This window comes from Cornus florida, unplaced genomic scaffold (assembly GCF_030987335.1).
Source record: "Cornus florida cultivar Cherokee Brave unplaced genomic scaffold, ASM3098733v1 CherokeeBrave_3.0.0_Hap2_Chr11, whole genome shotgun sequence".
In the NCBI taxonomy this organism is placed as follows: domain Eukaryota; kingdom Viridiplantae; phylum Streptophyta; class Magnoliopsida; order Cornales; family Cornaceae; genus Cornus; species Cornus florida.
Genome location: NW_026775581.1, coordinates 139,361,583 through 139,374,211, shown reverse-complemented (window position 1 = coordinate 139,374,211; position 12,629 = coordinate 139,361,583). Strand labels below are relative to the sequence as shown.

General features: G+C 37.8%; 1 protein-coding gene across 1 annotated transcript; it reads left to right on the top strand.

Moving 5' to 3' along the window:
• The first annotated feature begins 4,411 nt into the window (after window positions 1-4,411).
• LOC132286697 (probable WRKY transcription factor 45) lies at window positions 4,412-7,405 on the top strand. Its single transcript, XM_059789063.1, has 3 exons — window positions 4,412-4,969; window positions 6,979-7,127; window positions 7,245-7,405. The coding sequence occupies exons 1-3, from the start codon at window positions 4,539-4,541 to the stop codon at window positions 7,292-7,294; spliced, it is 630 nt and encodes a 209-aa protein (XP_059645046.1). The 5' UTR covers window positions 4,412-4,538; the 3' UTR covers window positions 7,295-7,405.
• The last annotated feature ends 5,224 nt before the right edge of the window (window positions 7,406-12,629 follow it).

Below are 12,629 nucleotides of genomic sequence, written 5' to 3'. Positions count from 1 at the left end.
TACAGACCTCATGGGATCTTGAGGGACATTGAACTCCTTGGACCTGAAGGCCTCGATACATTCTTGGGTGTAGAAGGCCACCCTGATTGCATGAACGGACGGAGTAATGAGACTCCGTTGCTAGAGATATCCTTAGTAGTAGAGGCTTTACTAATAGGTAGAGACCCCCTTGTTGGTGGTGATCTTCTTGATGGGTAGAGACTTACTCATTTATGTAGGTGCAGAAGGACCATGTCTTATTTTTCAACGACCAGGCCTTGGTAATTTGCTGTTGTCCGATATGAGATGGAGTCTGGTCTTAGACAACCAAACCTCAGTAGTGAGGGGACCAAGCATCGCTAGATGGAAAACACCATATTGGACGGCCTGGATCGACATGCCAAATTTTGATTATTGTCATCGTACACTGGGTGGCATCACGCAACCCACTGCTTTGCCCCCAGTATGATGGATGGGTAATCAAGATAGAGTCCTATCCTTATATAAGAACATGGAAACCCATTGTCAATTGATGACTTTGGGATGGTTTCCATGATCGGAAACTTTCGTCTTACCGTCCGAGCCAAGTCGCGTCGGGATAATTATTTCTTCAGAGAACTAATCGTTCCGACAGACGGCGCCAGCTGTTGATGCGAAAATCCTCACGACTCGGAATAACGGCGTTTACCTACAAAACAAAGTGACGTCACCTCGAATGGCACCGGTGGTGTGCCGGCCAAGGACCCTCAAACGATCAAGTTCGTATTTGTAATCGTATCATATAATAATTACGTATATTCTGTTTAGAAGTTTTTTCTCATACCTTCTTTAACAGCTTGGTGCCCTATTTATGGCTGTCGATCGTAATCAAATTGGTCCCGCTAGAGATTTACTTGTGTGAGATAAGAGGAGATCGTCTGTTGCCAGATTTGTCGGGGATATGCTTTGCTCCTTTGACTTTCTCAAATTATGCCAAGGTTATCCTCACCCTGTTGAATCACGTCGTCATTCATTATCCTAGATAAGAAATGTCATCATTCTTATCCGATGAAAATCTTTATCTCTGATAACGAAATATGTCGAAGAGGTTTGGCGGCTGGTTAAGGTAGGTTATTTTTCCCTATCAGTCTTGACTTGTTTGGATAATCCAAGTTTTTATGATAGTGGGGTTTTATTAATATACTATTGTATTGATATGAGTGAATTTTTCAATATATCCTTGTTAAGAGACAAAAATAGTATTTCGTAATTAGTGCACTTGTTTAGTCAAAAAGATAATTTAGAAATGTTATAAAAAATAGTACATCATTTTTGGAATAAGATCCCAAAATAAAAAAGATGGACAAGTATTTTAGAATAGAGGTAGTATTGTTTATCACTGTAGTGCAGAAACATGTAAAAACACAAAATTGGTGTTTTGATTTTTGGCTACCATTCATGAAACGTTTCGGCATTATGCAAAATAAACCACTGTTCGCTGCTACAATATTTGACAAAAACAAAATGCATACCAAACAGATCTTTACTCTTTTAAATCTAAATTATATAATTTTATATCATTTAAACTTTAAAAAACTAAGAACATTGCCTAATAATTTAGTCGGTAGAGTATCCAATTCCTCGAACGAATATATTCGCGTTTGAGTTTTCACTCCCCCTAAATAAAATAAAATAACTTAAAAAATCTTAGTAACCATCCAAATGCAAAAAGTTGGGCCCACATACAAACAGTGCTTGGGTCCTCCATTTAGGAGGATGAAGTTCATTCTCCATTTGATGTGGTATAGGTTAAACCCCCTTCTTCTTCTTCTTCTTCTTCTTTTTAAAACACGATCAGTACGAGCGGGACTCTCCTTTATTTTCCTTTGTCTCTCCACAACAAAGCCATTCTCTCTTCTTCTTTTCTTAATCTCATTGCAATACAAAATCTCCATATCCAACCTCCATCGAATATATATATATATATATATATATATATATATATATATATATAGTTTTCTATTATAGTGCTCCGTGTGAAATTATAAAGATTTTACACTTATTAAAGACTATATAGTTAGAGTTTTATAGACTCACCCTCAGGGTTTTGGAATGGAGACATCCACAAGCAGTGGAGGAAGGTGGCAGCGACTAGTAGTGCAGGATGAAGACTAGGGTTTCGAATGGAGGTTGAATATGAAGATGGAAAGAGACTTGTTTTGTTGCGAAGAGAGAGAAATAAGAAGATCGCGTTGTAGAAAAAAAAAAAAAAAAAAAAAAAGAAAAAAAAAAAACGGTTTAACTCGTAAAAAATGGGTAATGTCTATTTTTAATTTTATTTTTTAGACACATGTTCCAATGACGTTAAATCACGTCTGATGAAGAATGAACTTTATTCTCTTAGATAAAGGACCCAATCATTGTCTCCTACTAGATCCGTTCATAAAAATTAGAAACTACATAAAATTCAAAGCCACTGATTTTGCTTTTGATTCATAGAATTAAGTTTTAATAAAATTGTGCCGTGTCTTATCGTCAGTCAAAAATAATTTTTCTAATATAGACATGAAATGTGGATGTGAAGAAAGCCAAAATATATATCCCTTGCGAAAGTTCAAAGGAAAAAATCAATGATTTTTTTTTTTTTTTTTCTCTTATAATTATTAACAACAATTAGTGGTAGGAAAATAATATCCCATAAAAAAGTTCTCTTTGAAGAGGAAGTATTGTGTTTGTGTAACAAATGAAGAAAAAATATTTGTGTTCAAAACTTCAAGTACATGAAGAAAAATAAATCTTTTATAAATCATGGAATTTTTTTTTTTATGTGTTCAAGTACATGAAGAAAGATGCTTTGTCGGCAGAAGATGGATGATTTACCCTTTCTTTCCATGCCAGATGCCACCTTCTAGCTAGACTTGTATGGATCTGTGGGGGCCGCGGTATGAAATTTCAAAAAGATGATTTAACGGACTATGAATTTTTGACTGACTATTCCTTTTTTATGCATACATGCACCTGACCTGCACACACGGAGGGCTGCGCGGGCCTATTCGCTTCCAAAAAAACAAAAACAAATCTTTCCAACACACGGGCTCTTTTTCTTCAAATGTTCAAACCCCACTTGATGTGTGTATAATTCTCCTTAATCTAGTGTCTTCGGAAGGATATATATAACATTTTATATTTGAAAGATTAGACTCGTAACATTTAATTAGGTTAAAGTGATGGAAGGTTAAAAAAATAAAATAAAAAACTAGCTAACAAACAAGAAAAAGAAAAAGAAAAATATGTTGTCTCAATTTTGAAGATAGTTTGGATATACGGTCTTAGGTAGACCAATCTCTCATTGGAATTGGACAAGACTTATTGGTCTTTATAAAAGAAAAGTAGGTTGCCAGGGAAAAAGAGAAAAGGAAAAGTTGGACTTTACAACTATATATCATATCATTCCCAAAAAACATGCATTCACAAGGCTACTTAATTACGATGAATTAATTAAATTATAGTACCAAATATACTTCCAAACAGGTAGAAGCTAGAGTGAGTCTGCATTTACCGCCGGAGGGTGAAGGTAAGGGAAGAAAATAATTGGTAAAGGAAGAAATGTTTGGTTTGAAATTGAGGAATATATATAATATATATTAATTGAAAGGGATGGAGGCAAGGAGGAAGAAGAGGTCTTTGAATTTTTTTTTTTTTTAGTGTTTTTAATTACCATCATTCATAATTAAGCAGGAGGAAATTATAAAAGAATTAAATTATTAATAATTTATTCTATGCATATTTTTCTTTAATTATAATTTATAACGAAGGTAGATTATCTTATTTTACCCTTTATACTTACAAAACACGTACCATATCCTTTTGTCTTCTCTTTTTCAATAATCTTCTAGAAATAACATCTTATATATACAAATAAGATAGAAAGATTAATAATATTAATATCCTTTACTTTCTATTCTTTCCCATTTATATAAATATGAAAAATAGTGACATTACCCAATTTTGGTCTGCCGCAATAGGGTTTTAGCCTTTTAGGAAGATAGGGACCTTATTTTTTTATAGGTTTCATGTTTATGTTTTTTCCTCATTAATTGATTTAAACAGAAGAAACCTTTGACACTATCTTATTTAAATTTTCTCTTATCCTAAATTTTCACAATTTTCAGCCAAATAAACGGAAAACAAATTCTAACACTTTTCTGTGTATTGATATAACTTTCCAGGAAGATAATATTCACGAGTCCAATTAAGTAGTTTAGAAGATTCATATATGGCAACATTTGGCATGTATTTTGTAACCTTAAAACCATTTTAATTACTTGCCGTCTACGACACCTCTAGCTTTATATGTGTCTCCTATTGGAGCTATCTAAAATTTATAATTTATTATTAATTGTAGTTTACATTCCATTCTCCAAGCTACATATATATAGAGAGAGATATCGAGATAGAAGTACGGTTGGCATTAGGTTCAAGCCGCCTCACTTTCTCCATTGGACCATTATACATCGTACCTTTATAAGCAAAAAAAAATTCTACTATATATTTTATATCTTAAATATATATTTGTGGAGATGGAGAATTATGCTATGCTATTTCCTTGTGAACCATTATCATCTTCTACTTTCGCATCATCAGACATGTTGCAGGGAAGTACATCTGATGATCATGTTGTTGGTATTAATGGCAATCAGCTTTATAATAACAAGTCAAACGGGTTCCTGGCATTGAAGACAGAGATTGATCATGCAGTTCCCACATCAATATCACAAGTTAAAGATCTTCCTAATAGTAACAGTAACAGTACTAGAAGATTTCATGAAGTCGATGACAACGAGGCCGCAAAGTCTGCTTCAGGTAAGAAGATGATGAAGAAGAAGGGGGAGAAGAAAATTAGGAAGCCCAGATTTGCATTTCAAACAAGAAGCCAGGTTGATATACTTGATGATGGTTATCGCTGGAGAAAATATGGCCAAAAATCTGTCAAGAACAACAATTTTCCGAGGTGATCGATCTATCCATCAGTGGAATTAATTATCTAATTCATATATAGCTTTTCTAATTCAAGTAGCCTTTCTTTTATTTATATATATATGTGTGTGTGTGTGGCAAACGTGATCCATATATCTTGATGCATCCTAAGTAGATAGAATTGTATCCATTTGTTCATATCCATCTTGATGCATCACTAGACCCCACCATTATCCTTATCGGTTCGACTTTGTTGAAAAGCCCAAAAAAAGAAAAAAAAAGACCACTTTAATCACCTATTTGATGTAGAAATGTTGTTGCTTCCAAACTAGGGTTATTGATCCTAGCTAGTTATATAAACTGTAGTATATATTAATTGCATGCATGCATGCTTTCCATGGACGATATATGCATGGAAGTTATATCCTTTTTTGCATGCCAGATGTCAAATATAATTATATAACAGCTCCTTCTTATTTCTTATTGCTTTGTGAGTACCTTATAAGCATCATTGGTTATGGATCATATAGACTTGAGTAGGCATTACATCCAATATATATCACAGTCACCATATAGACAATCTTTGCCTTATCGATCTCCATATATTTTTCTTCCGGTTAGTGTCGATCTTGTGTATGTCCAGGGGCACTTGCCCCTGGCTCCGCCCACTATACATATATTTTTTATATATATATGGAATTTTTTATGGAATGCGCACCCTAAAATTATTCCTTATTTAGTTTTTTTTTTTTTTTTCTTCCTAATTTACTCTTCAAATTCTTTAAAAATAGTTAAATTTTCCTTATTAAATTAAATTTTAATTTTTTCCTTTTTAAGTTGTCATTTTTCTTACACTTTACTATTTTTTTTTTTCTACTCCTTCAAATAATTTTTTTTTCTTAACACTGTACCCCCTAAACTAAAATCCTGACTACGCCCCTGGTACCTATGCACACGTACATTGAATTTGTAGGCACACCTACATGGGACTGCTGACAACAATTCCATGTTATCCATAATTATATTGAAGAACAGATTAATTAATTCTTCTAAACACAAGTTTTTTGTACAATTAATTCACCTACATGTGTATAAATTCAAGACAATCGGGGCCGTACGTACGTAATTATTCATGTATAAGTTTTATAGACATGTTATATATCTGTTGGCTAGCTCCATGTATTTCAATGGCATCGGCTCAGGTGCATATCATATTAGTTCAGGTAATTAACATGAACCATATGTTCCATATTTCGTTTTTCAACGTCTTGAACCAAATACTGTTGGTTAATTTACAATTCGAGCATGATGTTATTTTATTGTAATTTATGTAAATGGTCATTTTTTTATGTTTATGAAGTTGTGACCCGAATTTTATTTTCGCTTTGACCTGTTTATGACCCAAAAATGTACTTTCGTTGGACTACTTTCTCTTGCAGGGTTGTAGACTCTTTTGTAGGGCATTTAGGGTTTGTGATTGAGAGATCCAGGGGGGGTGGGGTTTGGGAACCGAAACTTGTAATCTTTTTGTTTTTGGCATAGCTAGCTAAAATTTTTAGCTAAATCTTTTCTAAGTAGGCTTTACACTGAACTATACTTAAATATTAGTATGTGGTGTATGTATATTGTTCCGTCAATTTCTTGATTTGCGTATTTGTCTTGGTATGTGGTGTTGATTTGCGGTGTTTGTGGGAACATGTTCATGCAAGCTGTGAGGCACGGATCTAGAAGTCAATTGCCCTGATTGAAGTATATATATATATATATTTTCCTATTTTATATCTACTTTTTTTTTTTTCCCTGAATTATATACCTATAAAATTTGAAAATTGCTCCCATTTAAATTACAAAAAAAATCTACTATTACCCCCACCTCATGGTTTGAAATTTTTTATCTTTTTGTTGTTAAAGATCTCGTCCCACTCACATAATTTTCTGGATCCATCCCAGCACACTAATATATATATATATATATATATGTGCATTCATGTTGATATTTGGAAAGAAAAAAAAAAGAAAGACTCTGGGTTTTGTTGTTTGCAGAAGCTACTATCGGTGTACTTATCAAGGGTGCAATGTAAAGAAGCAAGTGCAACGCCACTCCGAAGATGAAGGCATTGTGGTGACAACTTATGAAGGGTTGCACACACATCCAATAGACAAGCCTACTGACAACTTTGAACAAATCTTGAGTCAGATGCAAATTTACCCTCCTTTTTGAAGTTTTGAATATATATATATATATATTGGATGCTTTTGTAAAGGATATAAAATTTGTAGTTACTACTTAAATTTGTTGTGGTATCTAGGTCGATTCCACGCCATGCCTTTGCTAACACAAGACCAACATGCAATATGAGGATTGCGGTGATGCGGTTAGATTGAGACTTTACCCCAGTTTATGCTTTAGCTAATAGCTACTATATATGTATATTTTTTCTCTATATATATTCTCTACATTGCTTGTCCACGTACATGATGTCATGAACATATGTAATAATTTATCTTTAGTTTGTATAATAGGCTTGTGCGTCCTTCATGGCTCTCGCTTGGGGTTGAATCAAAACTTCATAGAAAGCCAATCAGTGTGGGCTGGTCCAGTGGGAGAAGTTCCGGATTATAATACATCAACAACATTATCTATATAATGGGCCTAAATTTTGATTCGGTCCATTGTATAATACAATCGTGCAAGCCTAATTAAGGGTAAAGTGAACTAAATCCCCTAAACTTTCTTTTCTTTCTCAATAAACCCTCTTGAACTTTAAAGAATACATTTAACCCTCTAAATTATTTTATTTATTGCAAATAGTCAAACTTTGTTAGTTTGTCGTCTGATAATTAACGGTGAGTTAAGGCATGTGATCCATGTGTGTTTGTAAAGATTTAAAATACCATATATACCCTTACAACTATTATATATTCGAACCAGAGAACCCCAAAATACAAAATCCAAAGGTAATGTTTGGTAGGATGTGTTTGAAGGGAAATGAAAACATTAGTTATGAGGGAAAGGGAAGAAAAAGGAAGGAAATGATAATTTTAATTTCGTATTGTGTTTAGTTGATTAATGAAAGAAAAGAAAGGAAATGATAATAATCATGTTTGGGAAAAGAAAAGAAAGAGAATTATTTTAATAAATTGACTACTATACCCTTTTGTATTTTAAAAGATATATATATATATATATATTGTCTCCTAACAGGCCCACAAGAAAAGAAAAAAAAAAAAGTTAGGGCAAATCATTTCAGCCTCCCCAATCTCGCCTCCATATTCTCGTTCTCAACTCTTTTATATATATATATATATATATATATATATATATATATATATATATATATATTGTCTCCTAGCAGGCCTACAAGAAAAGAAAAAAAAAAAAAAAAAATTAGTGCAAATCATTTTAGCCTCCCCAATCTCGCCTCCATCTCCATTTTCGTTCTCAACTCTGAACTTGCCCCTCTCTCTCTCTCTCTTTCTCCCTTTTTCTGCACTACAAGATTCAGAAGTTCGAAACCCATATATTTCAGTTTATCTATCTGTCTGCAAGAATCAAAAGTTCAAAACCCGTATCAGTATATTGAAGATACAAGAAATTCCTTCCCTCTTTCTCTCTCTAGAATTCTTGTATCTCAACCAAAAAAATATCTCCCCTTTCTTTCCATTACTTCTCCTATTTATAGATATTTACAAATGTTGATGGACTGCTAGATCTAGGCCCGTTCCTCCATGAATCCTGGTCATCTTTGATGGGCTTATTCGCGTTCGGCCCATATGGCAGTGTCTTTCTATGGGCCTGACCCATCTGTACGGACCGAATGTCGCGTTTGCAAGTCATATCCGGCCCATGTCATCTCGGACCTCCTCAACTGCCCCCATAATTACCCCTTGTTTAATAAGGGGGTAATTATTGAAGGCGTCTCATCATGACGTTGACGGCTCGAGAAACCCACATGGGGGAACGGACGGTCAGATCCAGAATCAATGTTCCGGGGCTCGATGAATTTCTCGCCTTCCTGACGCTTCGGCCTTCGGGTCCCCCTCGCCTTTATAAGGCTCTAGAATACCACTTCATGCCTTTTTACCGTCTCCGTCATCAGTCAAATCTCTCTCTTTTTAGAACAGTGCTAAGCTTTTTCCGGTGAAATCCTTCAAGAGTCATTCTTCCAGCGGTCTTGCAGTGCTCTTTGTTGCTTTCTACCTCAGAGGTTAGTTTTGTTCCTTTTTACTTTCGGCAGGCTTCTTTTTACCCTTTTAGATCCTTCAAACATTTCCACCATGGTTGTAGATCTAGATGTTCTTCGTATGAGACTTAGACTTCCTGACAACATCCAAGTTAGGGTTTGCCCTAAAGATGTTAATATTATGACCGATGCCGGCCTCCTTCCCGGCGAAGTTTTATTTTCAAACCTTCAACTGAATGTCGTTAGGTTCCCTCTGCACCCCTTCTTTAATTATGTCTTCAATAGACTGGGGATATCCCCCCTGCAGGTAAACCCCAATTTCTTTAGAATCATATCCGTTATGCTACTGTTGATTCGTGACAGAAGTCTGGACCTTGACCTCATAGATCTTCTTCTGTGTTATAAGGTCAATAAGATCCGAACTAACGAGCCCTTCTACCACCTCTACCCGATCGACAAGATGTCCATATGTACGGACACAATCAAATCTGAAAAGGGTTGGAGGGATAACATCGTGGGCATTAGTGGGGCTTGGTTTTCGCCGGCTGCAGAGGATTACCCAATCCCGAGCGCCTTTGGCGTCTGTTCTGTTTCCTCATATAAGAAATTCAAATCTCACAAAAACGATTGTCCCTGCGAACCATGTGTTCCTCGCTTTTGTACTTTCTTATGCCGCTCCTTAGGAATACCTTGTGATGACTTGAGCTACAGTGTTTGCAGGGATAGGAGTAATTACTTGAAGAAATACGTTCTGAACGATATTCATTCCTGCTCAGACCTCCTCACTTCAGACAACCTTCTAGCGCTCTCATCCCTCGGCTATACCATGAGCAGGCTTCAGATTCCATCCTTTGGCAGGAAGAAAAATACTCTCCCAGCCACTTCTGCTGCTGGGGCAACCTCCTCTCCTGTATCAGCCTTTTCCTCAACCACCATTTCTGACACCATCCCGAGCACGGTGGCTATTGATTCTGTTGTCAGCACCCCTGCTACCAACCCGAGCGCGTCTCCACAAATCACTACAGCCCCTGCTGCCGCTGGGGGCGCTCGGGACAAAGAACGAGGCAAAAGGCCTCATCTTGACAGTGGAGTCGACCCTGAGGAGGAACCTCTTATAAGAAGGACCCGGGTCTCTGGGCCGGGTGCTCTCTTGCACCGCCCAGTCAGAGCTCCTGCCCCCTCCGGGCCTGTTGCAGCTGGTGCCTCTGCTTCTGCTTCAGCCTCCCTTTCTCTTCCCACTTTACCACCATGGGCTCCTCGGTACACCCGAACGGATGGGACGTTCGTGAAGCCGAACGAGACCATGCTAAAGGATGGCCAGACCGCCATGGCGTATTATAGGAGCATGTGGACTCCGAAAGACCTTGAGGCGGTGAAAGGTCTATCCCAGAAGGATGTGTTCAGCCGCTTTCCCCAATCTGCCATAGAGGTGACTTTTATTTTCCAACTCATGAATCCTCTCATATTATTTGATCTTGCCTTCGTCCGACCAGACTATCGGTTTAACCATTATTAATGTATATCTATGCAGACTTTGTTCGGAATGATGGCTATGCAGAAGTAGGTTGAAATGGGGAACGCCAGGGCTCGTAAGTTTTTTGATAGCCTGGAGGTGGCCAATAAGGAAAACGACCTTCTCGCCAGCAAGAATACCGAGGTATTGGCTCGGCTTGAAAAAACCGAACAAGAAAGAGATGTCTTGAAAAAGGAAAACGACTCTCTTCAGGACGAGAAGGATGCCTTCCAGCTTGAAAAGAGTGTCTGGCAGACTGAGCGTGATTCAATCAGAGACGAAAAGGCAGAGCTCCAGCGCCTTCTGGCTGATGAACAGTCTGCTCGGATGGCTTTTGAGAAGAGAGCTCTGGACGAGCGTACTGCTCTGATTGATACCATCAGCAGAGTGAACGGTGGGATGCTGGCTCTTCATGCTCGGTTCTCAAGGGTCAGCGCTCTTAGATATGCTCAAGGATTCTGAGAAGGTTTCTCCGACCGAGTTCTGGATGAGGGACAGACCAGCTCAACTCCAGATGAGGTCGATAAGGATTTAGGGATTGACCCTCTGGGGGTCTATGTTGACCCAGAACCCACCGAAGCGGAGCACATATTTGATGAATGCCAGGACATTGCTTCCTCTAGGATCACTACAACTCCTCCTACCGCTTTGCCTCTAACCGCTCCTCAATCGTCAACTGTGGTATCTCCCATAGCCACTGCTGACGTTGGTCCCCAGCAGAATGACTCTGTTATTCATCTTGATTCCCCACCTCGTGAGGGTGAGATGGCTGATGGGACTGAGGAGGCGGACCGGCACAACCAGGAGGCTGTCGGTACTGGGGCAGCTAGCTAGGACTCCTCCGGACTCTCCGATTCTATACTTTTTTGTAACAATGTGACTTGAATACTTCATTTTTTTTTTTTTGTAAATCCAATGCTTATCATGAATGAGATGACAGAACTCTTTTTCTCTTTTTCCTTTGTGTTACGCTCTGTTCAAACCCATTTTCAATATATATATACCTTTTCTCTTTCTTTTTTTTTTTTTTTTTTTTTTTTTTTTTTTTTTTTTTGTATTAACTTTGTCGCGTGCTTGTTTATGGCAAGTGCTTGGCGTTCGACTTGTGGTGCCAGCTGCCACTTATCTTGCTTAAGTGCCTGGCGCTCGGCTAGAATGCCACTTGCCACTTGGCTTTCCATCTTTTTAGCAAGTGTCTGGCGTTCGGTTTATGGTGCCAGCTGCCACTTATCTTGCTTAAGTGCCTGGTGCTCGGCTAGAATGCCACTTGCCACTTGGCTTTTCATTTTTTAGCAAGTGTCTAGCGTTCGGCTTATGGTGCCAGCTGCCACTTATCTTGCTTAAGTGCCTGGCGCTCGGCTAGAATGCCACTTGCCACTTGGCTTTTCATTTTTTAGCAAGTGTCTGGCGTTCGGCTTATGGTGCCAGCTGCCACTTATCTTGCTTAAGTGCCTGGCGCTCGGAATGCCACTTGCCACTTGGGTTTTCATTTTTTAGCAAGTGCTTGGCGTTCGGCTTATGGTGCCAGCTGCCACTTATCTTGCTTAAGTGCCTGGCGCTCGGCTAGAATGCCACTTGCCACTTGGCTTTTCATTTTTTAGCAAGTGTCTGGCGTTTGACTTATGGTTCCAGCTGCCACTTATCTTGCTTAAGTGCCTGGCGCTCGGCTAGAATGCCATTTGCCACTTGGGTTTTCATTTTTTAACAAGTGCTTGGCGTTCAGCTTATGGTGCCAGCTGCCACTTATCTTGCTTAAGTGTCTGGCGCTCGGTTAGAATGCCACTTGCTACTTGGCTTTTCATTTTTTTTAATTTATTTTTAGCAACCCATTGAAGAGGAAAGTTATTTTTATAAATTTCAGGATTTTGCACATTCATACGTACTTGATTGACAACAAACAACACCCAATAAAGCCGAAACTTAGCTTTCATTGGTAGTACCTCTTCAGAGACGTGGCATTCCAGAGCTTGCTGACCAACCTTCCCGCCATGGTTTCT